The 21,566-nt window shown below is 39.6% G+C and overlaps 1 protein-coding gene across 2 annotated transcripts in view; it reads right to left on the bottom strand.

The window, feature by feature from the left end:
• Positions 1–7,982: 7,982 nt before the first annotated feature.
• The window catches only part of LOC124721415 (transcription factor MafG), a 31,589-nt gene continuing 18,005 nt past the window's right edge, over positions 7,983–21,566 (bottom strand). For both annotated transcript variants that reach the window (XM_047246383.1, XM_047246384.1), the window contains exon 3: positions 7,983–9,341. In XM_047246383.1, the coding sequence (XP_047102339.1) occupies positions 9,143–9,341 (199 nt within the window). In that variant the 3' untranslated portion in view covers positions 7,983–9,142. The remainder of the gene's footprint in view (positions 9,342–21,566) is intronic.

The following is a 21,566-nucleotide window of genomic DNA, read 5'->3' as shown; positions in this document are numbered from 1 at the left end:
ATCAAAATGCCAGATATTGACATAACCAATCAAGGAACAGAAAAGCAGCACAATCGCTTAGTAGTTGAAAGGCACCAGGATCAGGTGACATACCTGTAAGACTCTGCAAAGATTATGCAAAAGAACTTACTCCCATTCTATCAGCAATTTATCGTTGTTCGTAGAAGCAACGAAGGGATCCTAGCATCATAAAAAGCACAGTTCATTCCTGTTTTCAAGCAGGGTCATAGGACAGATCACGCTATTTGTCCACGAGACGCAGAGGGCCATAGACACGGGTTCACAGGCAGATGCCGTGTTTCTTGACTTCTGCAAGGCGTTTGATACAGTTCCCCACAGTCATTTAATGAACAAAGTAAGAGCATATGGACTATCAGACCAATTGTGTGATTGGATTGAAGAGTTCCTAGATAACAGAACGCAGCATGTCATTCTCAATGGAGAGAAGTCTTCCGAAGTAAGAGTGATTTCAGATGTGCCGCAGGGGAGTGTTGTAGGACTGTTGCTATTCACAATATACATAAATGACCTTGTGGATGACATCGGAAGTTCACTAAGGCTTTTTGCGGATGATGCTGTGGTATATCGAGAGGTTGTTAACAATGGGAAATTGTACTGAAATGCAGGAGGATCTGCAGCGCATCGACGCATGGTGCAGGGAATGGCAATTGAATCTCAATGGAAACAAGTGTAATGTGCTGCGAATACATAGAAAGAAAGATCCCTTATCATTTAGCTACAATATAGCAGGTCAGCAACTGAAAGCAGTTAATTCTATAAATTATCTGGGAGTACACATTAGGAGTGATTTAAAATGGAATGATCATATAAAGTTGATCATCGGTAAAGCAGATGCCAGACAGAGATTCATTGGAAGAATCCTAAGGAAATGCAATCCGAAAACAAAGGAAGTAGGTTACAGTACGCTTCTTCGCCTGCTGCTTGAATACTGCTCAGCAGTGTGTGATCCTTACCAGATAGGTTTGATAGAAGAGATAGAGAAGATCCAACGGAGAGCAGCGCGCTTCGTTACAGGATCATTTAGTAATCGCGAAAGTGTTTCGGAGATGATAGATAAACTCCAGTGGAAGACTCTGCAGGAGAGATGCTCAGCAGCTCGGTACGGGCTTTTGTTGAAGTTTTGAGAACATACCTTCACCAAAGAGTCAAGCAGTATATTGCTCCCTCCTACGTATATCTCGTGAAGAGACCACGAGGATAAAATCAGAGAGATTACAGCCCACACAGAGGCATACCAACAATCCTTCTTTCCACGAACAATACGAGACTGGAATAGAAAGGAGAACCGATAGAGGTACTCAACGTACCCTCCGCCACACACCGTCAGGTGGCTTGTGGAGTATGGATGTAGATGTAGATGTAGATGATAGCCCTATATCATTGATGTCAATCTATTGTAGAATTGTGGAACACATTTTACGTTAAACAGTTATGATGTGTTTGGAGAACAAAAATCTCCTATATAAAAATCAACATGTACAACACAAACAGATAACTCGTTCAAATCTTCTCATTCTATTCCTCCACGAGATCCATAGTGCCGTAGACAGCACTCAGTTTGATGCTGTGTTCCTTGACTTCAGGAAGACATTTGACACTGTCCGGCAATGCCATTTAGTGAAAAAATATGACGTTACAGAGTATCGGACCAGATTTGGGACTGGATTCATGACTTCCTTACAGACAGAACTCAACGGATCACTCTTACAAGAATAAAATCTATAGCTGTAAAGGTAATTTCTGGAGTACCCCAATGAAGTGTGATGGGACATCAATGTTTCCAAATACATGATCTAGTACAAAGAATCAGAAGGCCCTTAAGACTATTTGCAGATAATATGGTTGTCCATAAGAAAGCAACACTACAAGACAGCCTCGATTTGCAAAATGACCTGCAGAGGGTTGACGAATGGTGCAGATTATGGCAGTTGACCCTGAAGAATGTAAATAAATGTAACATATTGTGTGTACATAGGAAAGGAAATCCAGTAGTGTACAACTACACTATTGATGACAAATTGCTACCTACAGTATCTATGGTAAAATATCTAGAAGTAACTATCCAGAGTGGCTTTATGCAGAATAACCACATAAAACAAACAGTAGGAAAAGCAGATAGCAAATTCATAGGAAAAACCTTAAGGAAACTTAACTCATTCATGAAGGAAGTCGCTTACAAGGTACTTGTTCGACTGATTCTCGAGTAATGTTCATGAATCTGGGATCCCTACCAGGTAGGACTGAAACAAGAGATAGAGATCCAACGAAGAGCAGCACCTTTCCATCATGGGATCTGTGCAAGTGCATTACAGAAGGGCTCAGCTAACTCCAGTGGCAGACGCTACGAGAGAAGTGTTGTGCATCACTGATAGGTTTTCTACTGAAATTTCGAGAGAGCAGTTGCCGAGAAGAGTCAGACAAGTTATCACTTCCTCCCATATACTCCAATCATTTCTCCCACATTCCATTTACAAGTGGTGGAGGGAAGGGGGGACCAGTTACTGCTACCAGACGTACTAGGTGGCTTGCAGAGTATGGTGCAGATACAGAAAAATGTCATAATTCTTGAGCATAAAATATGTCCCATAATTCTGTACAATGACGTAGGCCTATAACTATGTGCTTCGGTGCTATGACCCTTCTCGCAAACAGACCTCCAGTTGTTGGGTACCATTTGCTGCTCCAGCAAACTACGATGAGCTGCTGCTAGAAATAGAGCAAGTTCTTTTGTGTAATCTTTGTAGGAACTTACAGGTATCTCATTCGGCCCCGATGCCATTCCACTATTAAGTGATTGTAGTTTCTTTTCTATTCTGGGGGGGGGGGGGGGGGGGGGGGGAAGTGAGGACTAAGCTAAAAAGGAAAGAAGGAAAAAAACACCTTGTGCCTGCCACACACACTCTGCTACCCTATTACCAAGTTCCTGTGTGTAGTACATGCCTGACATCCAACATGTAAATGCATTCCAACCACCAGCTCTCTCACATTTTTTCACATGAAAACTTTAAAATTTTGACAAGAGTTAAACATTTTGAGGAAGAACAATCAATTCTATATGCAGAACTGAAGAATCTCAATACTTACTGCAAGAATATCAAGCATTATTCAAACCAAACCATAACTATAATAACCTAGTATCACTTACTTTTTTTTTCACACCCAATTGAGTTTTAACGTTTGTGAAACAAAATTCTAAACCGAGATGAACTCTAACTATATGGTGGTTCCACTAGACCATTCATCAAACAATAAAATATTGGCTAAAATCAAAACTAGAACAATAGTGTATATAAACTTTCTTGGAAATCTTTGTTATCAAGTATCTTAACTTCAAGGGTGTAAGCTTGGTAAAAATGTATTTTCAATGAAAAATATTTTATTTTGTTACTTTCAAAAGAACTGTGTACTCTCATTTTATCAGGTAATTTAATTAACATGTGCCAAAACAGTTTTCTGCATATTCTGTTTTCAACTTGTTACATTACATGCAAGGGACAGCAGAGTTTATATCCCAAAATACCAGTTTAAGAATGCTGCTTACAGCCTTCACCCTCACAGGAAAAACCACTTTTTCTTCAATGTGAAGTTTGAGGGAATATCATTTAAAACTATCCTGCCAAAAGTAAAAAGTAAACAACCAACTGGAAGAATTGACTGTTTAGTCAAAATAGTTTCATAGAAGGGTAGCTCGTTAACAGCATGTATACAAATCTTAACCAGGTATTTTACTAAGCAATCAAAGCCAACAGCATCTATAATAGCATATAGATCCCACTGTACACTCATGGAGTAGTTTCTTAGCATTTTGAACACCAACATGATAATGAACAGCAAAAAAAAAATATTTTATTTATCAGTCACTACTACACAATACCAATAATAATATAAGATAAATTGCTACTCACCATACAGCAGAGATGCTGAGTTGCAGAGAGGCACAACAAAAAGCCTGACACAAATAAATAAAGCTTTCAGCCATTAAGGCCTTCGTCAACAATAGACGTAGACACAAGATGTGCGCGTGCGATCGCAGTCTCAGGCAACTGAAACCACACTGCAAGCAGCAGCAGCAGCAGCACCAGTTGCCTGAGACTGCAGTTGTGTGATCTCCACTACATGGTTAGTAGCAACTTTCCTTTCATAATACTGTTACGTTCCATCCTGCATTTTCCATTGTTTGACACAATAATAATAGAAATATATACTGTCATTCCCAATTTTGCTGCCAAATCACAACGCACAACATTGTTTCAGCAGTGTTTTATCAATTGTAGTGCAGTTGCAGCAACAGTTATGGAATATCTTCAAATATTTGTTACAATATATGACTACTGTTATACAACTTATTGCCCACAGCTTGTGGTCTCGCGGTAGCGTGCTCGCTTCCCGAGCACGGGGTCCCGGGTTCGATTCCCGGCAGTCAGGAATTTTCACCTGCCTCAAGATGACTGGGTGTGTGTCGTGTTCATCATCATCATCATCCATCCCCATTACGCTCGGAGGAAGGCAATGGCAAACCACCTCCACTAAGACCTTGCCTAGTATGGCGATGCGGGTCTCCCGCATCATTCCCCTACGCTCTGTCAAGGAGTATGGGACTTCATCATACAACTTATTGTTGTAAAAAATTCCTGTTATTTTCTAAAAAAAATGCTTGATTACAGTAAAACCTCTACTTGCATATAATAGGATGCTGCAGAAATTGAAAGTAAAAGTTGCCTCTCTTAAAATCAAAATAGCCACAAATAGCCATTCAGAACACATAACTGAAGAAATGAAAGGAGGTTACTGTCCCATATTAATGTCTTCCCCAAGATATTTATAGCTTGAATTCTCGTTCTTCATGTCTCACTTTTCCTCTCTACCTTTATTCTAACACCAACAGAGCTGCCACAGGTAAAACAGACAGATAATTAGGTAAAACATTGTCTCTTCAGTTTCATAAATGACTTCATACTGATCCAAAAATAAGGAACAAAGGCACGTACCAACAAAGACATTCAAAGAAAATGATGAGAAGCTACATCAAGATCTAATTGCATCCTGGCACTGTGTTCGCAGTGGTTATAATGAATAATTATTTTCAAATTGAGCTCAGAAAAATAATGAAGAAAAGTGAGCAGGAATTTTAGGAACTTTAAATCAATTTACAAAAGTAGTAGTAGTAGTAGTAGTAGTAGTAGTAGTAACGGAAACCTCTTGTCTCTTAAAGCACTGAAACTAATAAGCAAATTATGAGTAATTTCAGTAAGGAAAAGGTGTCATTATAAATGAGAACAGTAAATTTTTCACAACACTGAAGGCAGTAAAGGTCTGTAGTTATTGCAGTTTTCAGTTTATGAAGTAACTTGAAGAAAATGTTATACTGACACACACAAATAGCATGGGTTCAGAAAATGTTCTTTTGAAACACAACTGGCTCATTCTTCACACCAAGCAAAGAGTGCTGTGTACAAAAGATCTCTAGTTGATTGGCTTTTGACACCAATCCACACAAGTGGCTTTTAATTAAACATCAGGATTATGGAGTATCGTCTCAACGACTCAATTGGATATGTGACTCTGTCAGAAATGACACAGTTCGTAGTAATCAAAGGGAAGTCATCAGATGAAATGTAAATGGTCTGCTTGTTCTTAATCTATATAAATGATTTAGGAGGCTATCTGAGCAGCCCTATTAGATTTTTTGTCGTTTATGTTTCCATTTACAACATAATAAAGTTATCAGAAGGGCAAAATGACTTACAAACTGATTTAGACAAGATATCTGCATGGTGTGAAAAGTAGAATCTGAGTTTAAAACAACAAAAAGTGCGAGGTACTCCACACCAGTATTTTAAAAAATTTCATTACACAATAAATCATCCAAATTTAAAGATTGTCAATTCAACTAAACACCTAGGAATTAAAATTATAAACAACTTGAAACTGAACCATCACACAGAAAATGTTGTGGGGAAGACAAACCAAAGACTGTATTTTATTGGCAGAACACTTAAAAGGTGCTACAAATATAATAGTGAGACTGCCTACAATGCGCTACCCCATTCTCTTCTCAAGTTTGCTGTGTGGTATGTGATCCTTACCGGATAGGATGGATGAAGGTAAAGTTCAAGGAAAGGGAGCTCATTTTGTGTTATTGAGGAATGGGAAGGGAGTGTCACAGATAAGATAAGCGAGTCAGGGTAGCAATCATTATAACAAAGGCTGTCTTTCTGTGGTGAGATCTTATCACAAAAGTTCAATCACCAGACTTTCCCTTCCGAAAGCCAATTTTTTTTTTTTTTTTTTTTCACTCCTCCCTACAAAGGGAAAAATGACTGTTCTAATAAAATAAGAGAAATCAGAACTCGCATGCAAAGATACTGGTGTACTTTTTCACACATGCTACTCAAGATTGGAATGGTAGTCAAACAGTCTGAAAGTGGTTCTATTAACACTGTGCCAAAAACTTAAGTCTGAATTGTGATTTAATCATGTAGATGTATAGTTTTGATAGTTTTTAGTACCAATAAAAATAGGAAAATTCTGCAGTCTTAGTTACAGTTTCTGTTCACAGAAGTAAGATCCACTATAGCATTAATATTTGAGAAGATAGCTTCGCACATAACTTCAGCATGCTGATCGATATCACCTCCAATTCTTGACAGAAATATTGATGTTTATCCAACCAGGCAATCACACTCTTACTTCCTTTCAAAGTGTTCTTACAATATTTAGACAGTGAAGCACAGGATTCTGCACTTGTGAATAATATGGTGATGTTTACATTGGTATAAAACTTACTCTCCTGTTCTAGGAACATTCTTCTCAGTAGATGAAGAGAACGAAAGTGACACATTATTCTTTCCAGAAGATTAAGAGAAAGTGATTCAAGTTACAGTGAATGTCAATGTTGCTCCAGTTACGGAAGCAGAGGTTAGCACAGTCTGCAGCTGACCCTAAGCTGTCTATACCTATCAACACAACAAAGAGAAAAATTCTTGAGAAAGTCAGGTATAAAAGTTTAGTGCTGGATCTGGGTAAGGTTTTCACACAAACAAAGACAATGGAAAAAGGGAAAAACTGAAACCAACCTACACGCACCACAAATAGCTGGAAAGAATTAATAACAGATAATTGAAACTTCATTCTCGGCACTTAGGTCCTAGAAGCCAGTGGGATGAGTTGAAATAAGACATTTTACAGGCACCATTACAGACATATGAGTACCAAGAAATTTGAGAATTGAAGGTCACTGGAATACTAAGGTAACACTACGTTTTAAGTGCCATTTCCAAATCACAGCTCTCTTTCAGTTTACTCATGTATTCTCATTTTTAGATTATGATAACGGCAGGCATTGTGTATGGAATCTTTTTCAAGCTCTACCACAAAAGTAGATGACACGAGTCTCAGCAAGAACTGAATGAATCACATCCTAAGTGCGTAAAAACATGATAGTTATACTTCCAAAGATATATTTCAGTAGAAAACTGTTAAAATCATTATTAATTTGTCAAAATCTGTTAAATTAAATAGCAGCATTTAATTGAATATAGTTAAAACTTTCCGATTTCTACAGTGTAGCACCTAGGATAGACCTTATATCGAGAATTGAAACACAAAGTTAACCAGACATGTTGTTTGCGCACTCTTCTGTGCTAGTTGCAGCACCATATTTACTATTAACAATGAAAAAGTTATCAATTACCAAAACCAAACCATATCTGTACAGAGTTATACGGCACCACAATAATCTTTTTTTCCCCGCATACAATCTAAGTGAATATGGTACTGGAGATACATTCAAAAAGAAACATAAAATGACTGTCTATGAAACTGTCTTATGATCTGCTCAGAATTTTTAAAGATGTTTCTGAAAATATTAACTAGTGTCATCTCTTTTCAGGTTGGATACATTTCTCTTGGGAAAATACACATGGGAGAATTAAAAGGTAATCTAAAAACATGAGACAAAATACCAACAGTAAGAAAAGATTTATTCATTGTCAATATAGTGCAGTTCTGACACATAATTACCTACATTTCAGTTCATCCCCAATACATTTACTTGTTAAATATTATATGATAGAGTATTCTACTGTCATATTTTCAGAAACTAGAACCCCATAATTTCCCATGTTAATATGAATAATTTAATTACAATAGTTTCTCAAGCATGTTATACTTCCAATGCAAGTATTTACCATTAGGTATGCTGTTCTACATATTTTGCTGACAACTGAACACCTGCGTCATAATGTTCACATTCTCAAAAATATTTTCACTTACTTTAGTACATTTAAGAAATTTTTGAGCATGCAAACCATATTATATTATAACAATTCTCGCATTTCACAATGTGTGAGCAGTATTAACTCTGAACTTTTTCTTGAGCACTTTCTTACTTTCTACTCTTGAACTGGCAGTCGTCCGAAGAATTTTCGTCACTAGTGCTTTGCTTCTGCTTTCTGCCAACCTTGGTGATCAAACAATACTGATGCACTACAAATTTCGAGGCCACTGTAGTGAATGCCATCTTAGAATGCAGGTTTCTGTGTGGTGAAATGAATGAAAAATTAGTTCTAGTAAGGCCACTACTACCAGAAAAGAGGCCATAGAAGGTTTCATAAATGTTTGGTACAAAGAGCGAAGCACAGTTACAGTAGTGGTATACCTTGATGAAGGTAGGTCTTGCTTTCTCTGCTCCCCACATTCCTCTCTATTAGAGCTCAAGAAAGAGTGCAAACATAGTACACACCATAGACACTTATAATTTATACAACTTTGTAGAAATAAGTACACAGTACATTTGGAAATATTTTATTACAATTTTATAAAAGTAATACCAGTGTAACTGACATTTAGTAACTCTGTGCTGTACTATCAATTTCTCCTTGGTAATACCTGTCTTTGGTATTGAGATGCGTTCTGTGCTGACACTGTGCCTTTAGATGATTAATCATTTCTGTAACTCCCCTGCACAATCAAGGAAGCAGTGTATGATAAGAAGATATATCTGAAAACTACTAGAAGTCTCAGATACAATTCTTGTTTTTGGTCTTTTACATATGCAACGCTTCCATTATACAATTTGTAAAAGGACAAAAGAGCAAGTAGCACTGTTTTGAAGTTAAGCTCAAATAGTTTCCAATTCAGGTGGAATTGAAATCTTCTTCAATGCTGCAAATTTCTTGAGAGCTTCGTATTTGACATGGAGCTGCTCTACTTCAACACGCATACGACGATTCTCCTCTTGCATTGCTTCCATATCTCTGTATTCTTGGGTCTTCTCCGATTCAAGTTCATCCTTTTGTTCAATACGTTTAATGCGGCAGCTACAGAAAATTAAACAACAACTCATTAACTGTAAAGAGGATTGTTTTATTTCTGCAGTGCATTACTTCATATGACAGGAAAATTAAAGCAAAAGCATAATATGAACACTATAAACAGAGAAACCAATGTGATTTACATGTCCTCATGGAATATTAATTGAGCCATAAAATTATGGAAATTCAACCATAACCATGCTTGGCTCCAACCATCTAGCCATCTTCAAAGCAAGTTGGGAAGACTGATGATAAAGCCCTCTCATGTGCCTTATAAACCATTTGGATGAGCCAAGTGTGCATGAGCACATGGCAGGTCATGACGGAAGTTATACAATACACAGCAGGGATGCAGCCATCGGCAGGCAGGGGGCGGGGGGCGCCACTTAGGCAGCATTACAGACTACCTAGCTGACGCGTAGCGGAACTGAAAGATATAAAGGGCGATCAAAAAGTTTCCATTTGAAGGCATTGCTGCAGTGTATATGCAATGTAGTGCAACTCCAGAGCGAGTATATAAACACCAACATGTAGGCAAGAGATTAGTTTACCTTAATCAGACGTATGCAAACATCGCAGTACCCACATCCTGCAAGACATCACTCAAGTGAAAACTAACCCTTTTTACAAAATACATGCAAACGGGACCCCAACATGCTGTTATTCTTTTCTTGGCATCCATCTGAGAGTGAAGAATGTTCATGGGGTAGAACGTTAGTCGAAAACCATCGCTGTGGAATGGTGTGACAAGGAGTGCTGCTGCTTCATGATAATGCATGCTGCCATTTTGTCTTAACACAGTAGTTACACCAACTCCAGTGGGGACAATCAAGCACCTGCCCTGCAGTCCAGATCTCTCCCCAGCGATTATCATGCCTTTGATCCCTTAAAAAAGGCTTTGAAGGGCTGATGATTCCCATTAGAAAAGGATGTGCAGCAGACCGTTACAGACTACTTCATACGGTAAGACACAACGTTTTAGCAAATGGGTACCTTCAACTTTATGTGTTGGTGCGATCATCATTTCAATGTCCAGGTGATTTTGCCAGAGTGGCTTACCAATTCTGGACTATATGGCCGTTGAACAAAAACGTTCCATTGTCTCACATAACTTTTTTTCAATGATTCAAAAAAAGGTGATGCGCACTGTTGATAGTCAACAAGGACATTGAAGGATTTAAACTATTGATACAACAATAGCACTATCAGCTATCACCTATCCCTACTTTGGCCAAGACCGACTATTGTACATTGTTGACCTTACTCGAGTTCAGTTGTTCTTTTGTTAATCAGTTCAGTTCTTACTTGTAGTTTAATTTAATATAAGTGCTGCCGTTTATTGTTTTTGTGCTGTGTGCTGTTCTGAAAGTTTCTAACTTTGGAAAAATTTGTAACAAGAAAGAAGAGGAAAACCTATTTTGATTCGTTCACTTATGAAATTGTAAGTTGAAAATATGTATGCACTACTATAATAGCCTTATTACCTATCTATAGCAGTTTAATTTAGCAATGGTGGTGTTATTTGGAAACTGGAACAACTCTTCAGCTGCAATATTTCAGTATTTTACAAGGCAGTGGAGTGGTAAACATATTACAAATAACATTAAAATCAGTGCATAAAAACACACTTTTATTTGCCTGCGTGGCCCAGGAATCTTGTTGATCAACAAAAATATGACCCAAACAGTGACTGTTATATTTAAAAAAAAATGCTCAACATTCCATTATTTAGGGCCCAAATGTTAAAATAACGTCCAATCTAGTCACCCAGGCAGTACTCAAATTATGAAAACCGATTCAGATATGGGATGATGGGGAACAGTTTGTGGAGATCATTTCTAAAATACACACATAAAAAAAAAGTTTTGCATCACATCAGTTTTGAGAGTTCCGGAACCTATACAGAAAACTGGCGTAGAGATCAACATAAACATCATTTCCACCCTTTTTATTGCTCATGAAAACCACACACTGCATGTTGTACCACCACACAGAGAGGCCTTCAGAGGTCGAGGTCCAGATTGCTGTACATACCGGTACCTCTAATATCAGTAGCATGTCCTCTAGTATTGATGCATGCCTGTATTTGTCGTAACATACTATGCACAAGTTTATCAAGGCACTGTTGGTCCAGATCGTCCCACAGCGATTTGGCATAGATCCTCCAGAGTGGTTGGTGGGTAAGGTCATCCACAAACAGCCCTTTTCAATCTATCACAGGCATGTTTGACAGGGTTCACGTCTGGAGAACATACTGGTCACTCTAGTCAAGTGATATAGTTGTCCTGAAACAAGTCATTCACAAGATGTGCACAATGGGGGTGCGAATTGTCATCCGTGAAAACAAACGCCTCGCCAATATGCTGCCCCTCCGACAATTGTCTGGTTGAAGGCATATGCGACACTCATCGGTGAGGAGAACATGATGCCAATCCTGAGCAGTGTATTCGGCATGTTGTTGGGCCCACCTGTACCACGCTGCATGGTGTCATGGTTGCAAAAATGGACCTCGCCGTGGACATCGGGAGAGGAGTTGTGCATCATGCAGCCTATTGCATACAGTTTAAGTCTTAACAAAACATCCTGTGGCTGCACGAAAAGCATTATTCAACATAGTGGCGTTGCTGTCAAGGTTCCTCCAAGCAATAATTCATAGGTAGCGGTCATCCACAGCAGTAGTAGCCTTGGGCGGCCTGAGCGAGGCATGTCATCGACAGTTCCTGTCTTTCTGTATGTCCTCCATGTCCGAACAACATCGGTTTGGTTGGTTGGTTGGTTTGGGGAAGGAGACCAGACAGCGTGGTCATCGGTCTCATCGGATTAGGGAAGGAAGTCGGCCGTGCCCTTTCAGAAGAACCATCCCGGCATTTGCCTGGAGTGATTTAGGGAAATCACGGAAAACCTAAATCAGGATGGCCGGACACGGGATTGAACCGTCGTCCTCCCGAATGTGAGTCCAGTGTCTAACCACTGCGCCACCTCGCTCGGTAACATCGGTTTGGTTCAGCCTGAGATGCCTGGACACTTCCCTTTTTGAAGCACAAAGTAACAATGTGGACGTGATCGAACCACGGTACTGACCGTCTCAAAATGGTTGAACTACAGACAACATGAGCCGTGTACTTCCTTCCTGGTGAAATGATTGGAACTGATCGGCTGTTGGAGCCCCTCCATCTAATGGCGCTGCTCGTGTATGGTTGTTTACATACTTTGGGTGGGTTTCATGACACCTCTGAACAGTCAAAGGGACTGTGTCTGTGATACAATATCCACAGCCAACATCTATCTTCAGGAGTTCTGGGAACCGGGTTGATGCAAAACGTTTTTTGATGTGTGTATTTTTTCAGTGGGATGCTTGAATTTGTCCAAGCCGACTCTGTGCTGCATCCCCCCCCCCCCCAAAACTCTCCCTTTTTCGTTGAAAATCTGTTGAGAACATGTGTTACACTTTAAGAAAACCTTTTCTTGCTTAATTTTATAGGCCAAAGACTATTTGCATGAAGGCCTCCAAAAGGTAAAAAATGTTCAGATGTGTGTGAAATCTTATGGGACTTAACTGCTAAGGTTATCAGTCCATAAGCTTACACACAACTTAACATAAATTATCCTAAGGGCGCGCACACACACACACACACACACACACACACACACACACACACACACACACACACACACACACACACACAAAGGGAGGACTCGAACCTCTGCTGGCACCGACCGAACAGTCCATGACTGTCCACAAGATAAATTATGTACATAAAATAAATAAATATGAATTTTCAGAACAAAATGAAAAACATGATCCTTTTTCAGGTCCTCTTAACGAATCGGACCCCCTTTCATAAAATCCTAGTTACGTCCTTGTACAGCGGGCAGAGATATATGCTACCATTACCCCCTGTGAAATATGTTGTTTCACAAATTCAGGTTGATAGGCTGAGACAAACACTCTGCAGCTTGGATTTGCTGGTTAGTTTTGATGATGTGTCATTATTTACCAAAATTTCACTTGCAGAGTTCTCCTCCTCGATTTCATAACATTTTAAAAAGTGAATCATAACTTTGTTTCAGAATAAGCTCTCCTCAACTTTCTTTTTAAGTAACAACAAATTTTAAGAAAAATTTGACATGATTGCCATGAGAAACCCTTCATTTCCCTTCATGGACCACTCTTTTTATGGAAGATTTTGAGGAGAAGGCACTGAACTCTAAGTTCTAAGCCCATGAAGATATGTGGATAACACTTTTGTATCGTGGGCCCCATGGTAAGAAGAAATTTCATGAAGTCTTAGACAACCTGAATCCAATTTATGGAACATCTAGTTTACCATAGAGCTGGAAAAAAACAGTTGCCTCTGTTTCATGGATGTCTTGGCTCATCATATAGTTGAGCAACATTGTGGGACACGGTGTCTTTCACATTCCGATACAGACAGATCTGCACCTGCGAGCTGATAGCTGCTATCTTCCTGTGCCACATTTGACTGCTGATAATGACCATTTACAGGAAGAATTTGAACATCTCAAAAAATTTTGGAGGTAACAGATACCCACCAGAAAAGATGTTAACCAAAGGTGTGTCTCCCACCTCAAGAAGCTGATATGAAAAAAATATCATGATAACGAAATGCATTTATTCAGGAATTGGCTATTTTAGCTGGAGATACATGACAGACATCAAAAACTTGACAAACACTAAATAATATTTTTTCTTACATCAAACTAAATGCTCTGAATTCTGTCTCATCCCCTCCCTTCCCCTCCACCCGGCAATCAACCGTTATGTTTCAGTAACACCAAAATTTCAAACACAAAGAATAAAACAACTCTCACTTTTTCCGATAAAAATGTATCTACAATTTCTGACACTTATTAATATACTGAAATGTCAATGCACTATCTAGTTCGCATGTGACATGTATTTCAAACGTGCATAATGATAACAGCTGTTGCTTCAAAGGACTAAATGGCTTGTTTATCTACACCCACTATCCAGATCCTCAGCTGTGGCAACTACTACCAATGAGAAGCATGCAACATCCATGCACAACACCAGCCCAAAGCATGACTGAACCACCTCCCTGCTCGGCCTGTGAGACTGCATGCCCAAGATGTGTATTCGCTCCTAGCCATTTCCACCTTCTTCCACAACTAATCAGATGTCAGACAAATGTTGCACTAGACAGTGAAGAGAACCTGACACCACTGATCCAGGTTCTATTACAGGTGTCCATCTTGTCCATTTTCATTGCACCCCATGGCACTAGAGGGTTTGTAGTGTTGTTTGTAATTGACATCTTGAGGCCAAACAGATTGTGTGGAGATGATCATGCACTGTCTGGGTCAAAACAACCTCCCAGCTGCCTCATAAAACCTGGTGTATAGTTATGTTTCACTGTTCATGGAGTACCTGGGAGTCACATTTTAAAGTCAGTAGTCACAGCTGGTGGTGGTAACTCTGTGGTTTATGTCCATTTGGTACCAGCTTCCAATGCTGACAACCCTTTTTGCCATAAAGTGATCATGTGCTAATGTTCTAATCTTTAAATGGCCCCACAAAGCATGTCGAGAGACTCAACACTTGAGACAACGCAGGACCAGGTGATATGGAATCGGGCACAGCAGTAAACACAATGAAGAGAAAGTGAACTGCCACTAACACACACGGTTCCAGCACTGAGAATATATGCCTGTCACATTGGCAGAACCATCCACTGCCTCATTTGGGCACTTCTCTTACTGAGGGTGGAAGGTTTCGAGAACTTAGGAGAAACAGTCAGAAAAAGTAGCAAATAAGAGGCAAGGCAACCACTGATCTAGTAGTCAATAGTGGACTGTAAGTAGGAGTACTAGACAAGCAGCAGCAGCAGCAGTTATTTAGCCATGAGGAGTCATTGCAGTAGAGTCAAATATGGGAGACGTACCAAAACACCTGAAGAACAGCAGCAATAAGAAGTCAGTATTCAATTTTGGTGAGTAACTGAATTAGACAAAGTAGTACCAAAAGTATTGGGTGTCTGTCTTGTGTCAGGTAATTATTAGAAGAACACGAGCAGTCTGCACTTGTCTCTATTAGTGAGCTAATACAAGAGGTTCTGTACAGAGCTGGAATGAGTCATGGCATATTACTTGTCTCGGACAGCTGAGCTGTTAAGGGAATAGAGTAAGGTACGTGTATTCCCTGTATGTAAACAGAATGAATCAGGGAACAAAACTCGTCTCTGGTAGCTGGAAACTAATGTTGTTAATGTAATCAGAACAGTTTGCTATAACACAACTGTCTTCTGAAGAACTTGGGTCAGCAGGCCACAAAGGTAAAGCTGCCGTAAGGACACCTCTCCCAACAGTGTAAGCAGTTATGAAACAAATTGGTAAATGGTTCATACATTACCTATTTAAATACTTCCTACTCTGACAATTACCCTCTCTATTCTCCTCACCTTTGCAAAGTGACTGAGGAAGGCTTTTATTATGTCTCTCTTCTTATGACATTACAAAGGCACCAGCACACACGGAACTGTCACCAAAATCCTGTCGGCAACCGACAGGGACATGCCATATATCTACTGTATTCTGTCTAATGGCTAGACAACAGCACTGCTGAATATCGACTACAGCAGTATCTACCTGTCTGTTTCTCCCATCTAAAGTTTTTCCATCCCTCAATTTCTTGCCTTTCATGTTAGCCTTGAGCCGTCAAAATCTTGATCCAATCCCTTCCTGAATGTGGCCAACACACACTAGTTTGCAAATGTTCATACTGTTCCCATAGGACTTCAGTTCTTCAATTTCTTCAAATATCTTTGAATCACCATCTCCTAGACAATTTAAGTATCTAACATTTTACCATTTTACTGAGTGTTGATAAATACTTCTTACTCCAGCAACTTCCATACACCTCTTGAACCATAATAATTTACTATGCATTCTTCTTCATGTTTATTTTTCATTTCATCCTTGCATCTGAAATGCTTGGAAAGTATTGCCACATCAACTACCTTGCTGGTGTCCACACTTGTTGCTGTTCCAGCACCATTCAGAGGTATGTGGCCTCTTCTGCTGACTCCCATCAAAAGCTATGGACAAGCCCCTGCTGTTATTTTCAACAACAGCTTCCTCAACAGCATTTTTCATATTTCCCTGTGCTACGCCTTCAACAACAGATCGTGTTGTAAGATTTTGAGAATGGAGCAGGGTGGTACATCACACTACATAACATGGCACCTGCAGCCCTGCCCTTACCTACAGACGGTAAGCCATAAACCAGCCAATGTTTATATCACATAGTTTACCTGTACATGCAGTAACACGTGAGGAATAGGGAAAAAAAACAGTGTATCTGCAATAACTGCCCACCAACTCTTTGTTTGCAGCACACAGTTTTCCAAAGCATCTGCTAATGAATACACATTAATTGTCTCAGATTTTGTAGTCCCCACATTCCATTTCTTTTACTGTTCTTCAATTCCAGCTAGTTTTCTTTTTGAATCACTTTCAGGTGTAGTGGCAGTAGCACCATTCAATTTATCACTACTAGTGTAAAGGTTAGGCACTATTGGGACATTAAATACTGATTTAGGCAATGAATCAGATAGCTTCTGACTACCTTTTACTTTCTTGTGCCAATGTACATGCTTTCTAAATATCTTCAGACTAGGTCTTGGCATGCTCAAGGGAAGAAAACTCAGTGACTTCACCAAATACGACTTTCACAAAAAAAAAAAACAAGCCTTTACTCACAAATGAAACACTACAAATAGTGCACAATCGATTGTCAATGTCTAGCAATGTAGCCAACAGAAAAATTATTTTTTTAAAAAACTATTTTAAATACATCTGTGTACAGCATTTCAATATTTTATGGGCAGTTTTAAACAGGATACTCTAAATATTTTAAAAATGCATTTCCCCAAAAATCAATTTTCTCATCAAAAAACTCATTTCGTATACACAGTGGAAATGGTACTACAAATAGAGAGTGCACTGCTGTCAGTAAAAGAAAGGGATCAGTTACCAAAGGTTACTCAGAGAGAAAGTGAAGGAAAAAAACAATACAGGGGCAAAATGTTATGAATTGTGAACAAGAAGGTCACATAGCTGTATACTACAGAAAACCAGAGAGGCAAGCGAATATACACTGGGTAAAGACACCCATGAATGTGCAAGAGGCCAGAAAGTTTCAGAATTTCTTTTACAATTATGATAAACTGGGGTTTAAAAATACTGAGTGTGTGAAGTAATTATCTTTGAAAAATGCCACAGACACTGGAATCAAGTGAAACATTATCACACATGTAAATGCATTGTAAGTGCATTAAGTATGGGCATATTAGGCCTCAGTGTAGAGAGATGGTGATAGGAATCTCAGTGGACAGAAACTGAAACTATTAACATGGAACACAAAGCAGTCACATTGTACTACAATAAACTAGGCAAAAATTATAGCCTTAAATTGCAAAGCAAAAAACAAGGTAATTATGACACAATGAAAGCCACAAAAAATTCTATCTAAAGCACGTTACTTGCAATACTGCCAAAAAGGCCGTCATGTTCATCAGATCAGCATCTACTAGACGCAATGAATGGCATCATGGTCCAAATGATGAAACTTATTACTGACCCTCTACTTCTCACTATAACAGGTAACTTCAACCACTCCTTAATAACAAGCATTTCCCCTGAGGTCTGGAAACAGGGAATAGTTAAGCCACTACCTGAAAAGAATGTTTCCACAGCACCCTTTGATTATCCACCTACTTGCATTCTTCCTGCACAGTCCAAGGCATTATACACTGAAGAGCCAAAGAAATTGGTACACCTGCCTAATATCATGTAGTGCCCTCACGACCACGTAGAAGTGCGGCAACACGACGTGGCGTGGATGCGACTAATGTCTGAAGTAGTGCTGGAGGGAACTGACACCATGATCCTGCAGCGCTGTCCATAAATTCAAGGGTAGGAGGTGGTGGAGTCTCTTCTGAGAGCATGTTGCAAGGCATCTCAGATATGCTCAATAATGTTCATGTCTGGGGGGGGGGGGGGGGGGGGGGGAGTTATTGGAGCCACTCTGTAGCCATTCTGGGCATGTAGGGTATCGCACTGTCCTGCTAGGCTAGCCCAAGTCCATCAGAACACACTATGGACATGAATGGATGCAGGTGATCAGACAGGACACTTACATACGTGTTAACTGTCAGTAGTATCTAGACATATCAGGGATCCCACATGACTCCAACTGCACACAACCCACACCGTTACAGAGCCTCCACCAGCTTGAACAGTCCCCTGCTCACACGCAGGGTCCATGGATTCATGGGGTCGTCTCCATACCCGTACATGTCCATCCGCTAGATACAATTTGGAACGAGACTCGTCCAACCAGGCAACATGTTTCCAGTCATTAACAGTCCAATGTGAGTGTTGACGGGCCCAAGTGACCCATCAAGGGCACACGAGTTGGCCTTTGGATCCAAAAGCCCATATTGATGATATTTCGTTGAATGGTTCACACGCTGACACTTGCTGATGGCCCAAGCATTGAAATCTGCAGGAATTTGCAGAAGGGTTGCACTTCTGTCATGTTGAACGATTCTCTTCAGTCTTCGTTGGTCCCATTCTTGCAGGATCTTTTTCCAGCTGCAGCAATGTCGGAGATATGATGATTTGCTGGATTCCCGATAGTCACGGTACACTCATGAAATGCTCGTACAGAAAGATCTCCACTTAATCGCTACCTCGGAGATGCTGTGTCCCATTGCTCGTGCGCCCACAATAACACCATGTTCAAACTCACTTAAATCTTGATAACCTGCCATTGTAGCAGCAGTACACAACCTAACACCTGTACCAGACACCACTTGTCTTATACAAGCATTGCTGACTGCAGCTCTGTATTCTGCCTGTTTACATATTCCTGTATCTGAATACACATACCTATACAAGTTTCTTTGGCGCTTCAGTTTAATATATGGTGCATGACCAGCTAATAAACTCACTACGAACAACCTACTTGACAAATACCAATCAGGTTTCCGTAAACATCACAGCACAACAACTGCTTTAATAAAGCTAACAGATGGCATGAAACTTGCCATGGATGCACAAGAAGTGATTATCATGTGCTTCTTAAAATTCAGCGATGTGTCTGACACTGCTGACTTCAACGTTTTACTTGCCAATCTTAGCAACCTAAATTTCTCGCCAAGTGCACTGCAATGGTTTCACTCATACCTGACATTCTGTCAGTAATGTGTCATGTCCAGCTCCATAAAGTCACAATTGAGGCAAGTAGTATCAGGTGTGCCCCATAGTTTGATATTAGGTCCTATAATATTTTCATTTTATGTCAATGATGTGTCATCAGTTTTGTCCTAATGCAAATACCACATGTATACTGATGACCTCTAAGTGCAAAACCAATAAATCTGAGGACTGCTATCTAGAATCTCAATACCGACCTGTGTCTACAATCAAAATGAGCAAAAGATACACATTAAAGCGCAACCCATCTTACACCTAAGCAGTAATGGTTGGCCATTCTGGGCTCATTAGCTCAAAATATCTTCTTTAACTATTGTTATTTGAGGCTCCATACAGTCTTTTGTGCTGTCTGCATCATGAGATCTTATCCTACTGAATACAAAGCATTCAGCGTGCCTCACTTATACACAATATCATACAAGTAGACCTCTAATTTTAATTTACATCAATCTAAATGGAACAAATGTCAACTTCTCACTCTCATCAAAGAGTCTACAAGTAATAATACATGGGAGTCTAAATTGAGCTAAGCACATAACTGCAGTGTAAAATAAGGCGTCAGCATCTCTCCACGCCTTACAAAAATATACAAGGCACTTCCCTTTACACCTGAACAATAAACTTCTACAAACTCTTATACTTCCCATTATTAATTACAGCACTGTTATCCTGAAAGGTCTTTCTCAAGGAACTCACAGCACCCGTAACTGGTTACAGATGCCTGTGGTCATTATCTCTGTGACGCTCACCTCTTTGATCGTCTTTCACCATTATATGCACAGCTATCTTGGCTGTGCGCAGACAACCACAGACATATCCATACCCTGTCTTCTCCACTGTCTCATCAATGTACACTCTCCCTAAAATCTCTCCTCAACCTTAACACACTTGTCTGAACAACATACGGCAGACACCCCCACTCCCATCGTTCCTCTCAGCACCAGGAAACTGACTCTACAATAACTTCCCGCATTATACTAGAGACATGAATACCATGTCCAGCTTCAGAAGACAATTAATGGCATATTTACTACAGCAACAATAATAATTACCATCATCCCTGCACAAACTCGTTACCCTTGTACAGTCTACTTTCCAGCCAGATTTTCCTCATTTCCCAGTGCTCTTAGCTGATGTAGTGTCCTTAAGTTTCATTTTGCCAGAACTTGTTATTTCAGAAAACATCTATTTTGTACATGTATAAATTTTTTTCATATTGCCACTATCATTGTTGTTATTATTTTCATCATACACCACCACCACCACCACCACCACCACCACCACCACCACCACCACCACCACTACTATCATTATTAGTGGCAGCAGCAGTAGAAGTATTGCCAGTATTAACTTTATAGTTCATTGTCAGTATTATTTACTCACACTATCACTCTAGACACTCATATCATTTTAACATTATTTGTCACATTAAAATTGTTATTTCTTAGGTAACTATGATGTAAAAAAAGGTACCATATGTGTGAAACTGAGGTACAATACAAGAGAGGGTCTGATGACACTAACCAGATCAGGTTACATAAATACAAGAAATAACTGCAAAGTCCATGGAATGCAAAGAGTTGTTATGGAAAAAAGGAGGAGGAGGAGGAGGAGGAGGAGAAAGAACCGGGGGGGCAAGGGGGGGGGGGGGGCGTGATCACTGGAATAGTAAAGTGTACAGTAGCAACAAATTATAAAAACTGAAACGAAATTTCAGTTGGGAAGGCTTTCCTGATATACAATATATGCAAAATCTTAGACCAGCAGGGAAAGGCAAAATATTTTTCTATTTTTCCACATAAGATTTGGCAAGCTGGTGTCATAGATCTTGATGGAACCAGGTATTAGAGAGAAAACAGCATTTAGTTAAGATTTTCAGTACTACAAATACAAACAAATACAGATGGATTGAAAAATGCACCAAATACATTTCACAGCCTGAGGAATGCAGTGTTGTCAGGATTTCAGGAA

Source organism: Schistocerca piceifrons, chromosome X, assembly GCF_021461385.2.
Source record: "Schistocerca piceifrons isolate TAMUIC-IGC-003096 chromosome X, iqSchPice1.1, whole genome shotgun sequence".
Taxonomy (NCBI): domain Eukaryota; kingdom Metazoa; phylum Arthropoda; class Insecta; order Orthoptera; family Acrididae; genus Schistocerca; species Schistocerca piceifrons.
Note: the sequence above shows the minus strand (reverse complement) of the source record. Positions and strands in the feature narration are given on the sequence as shown.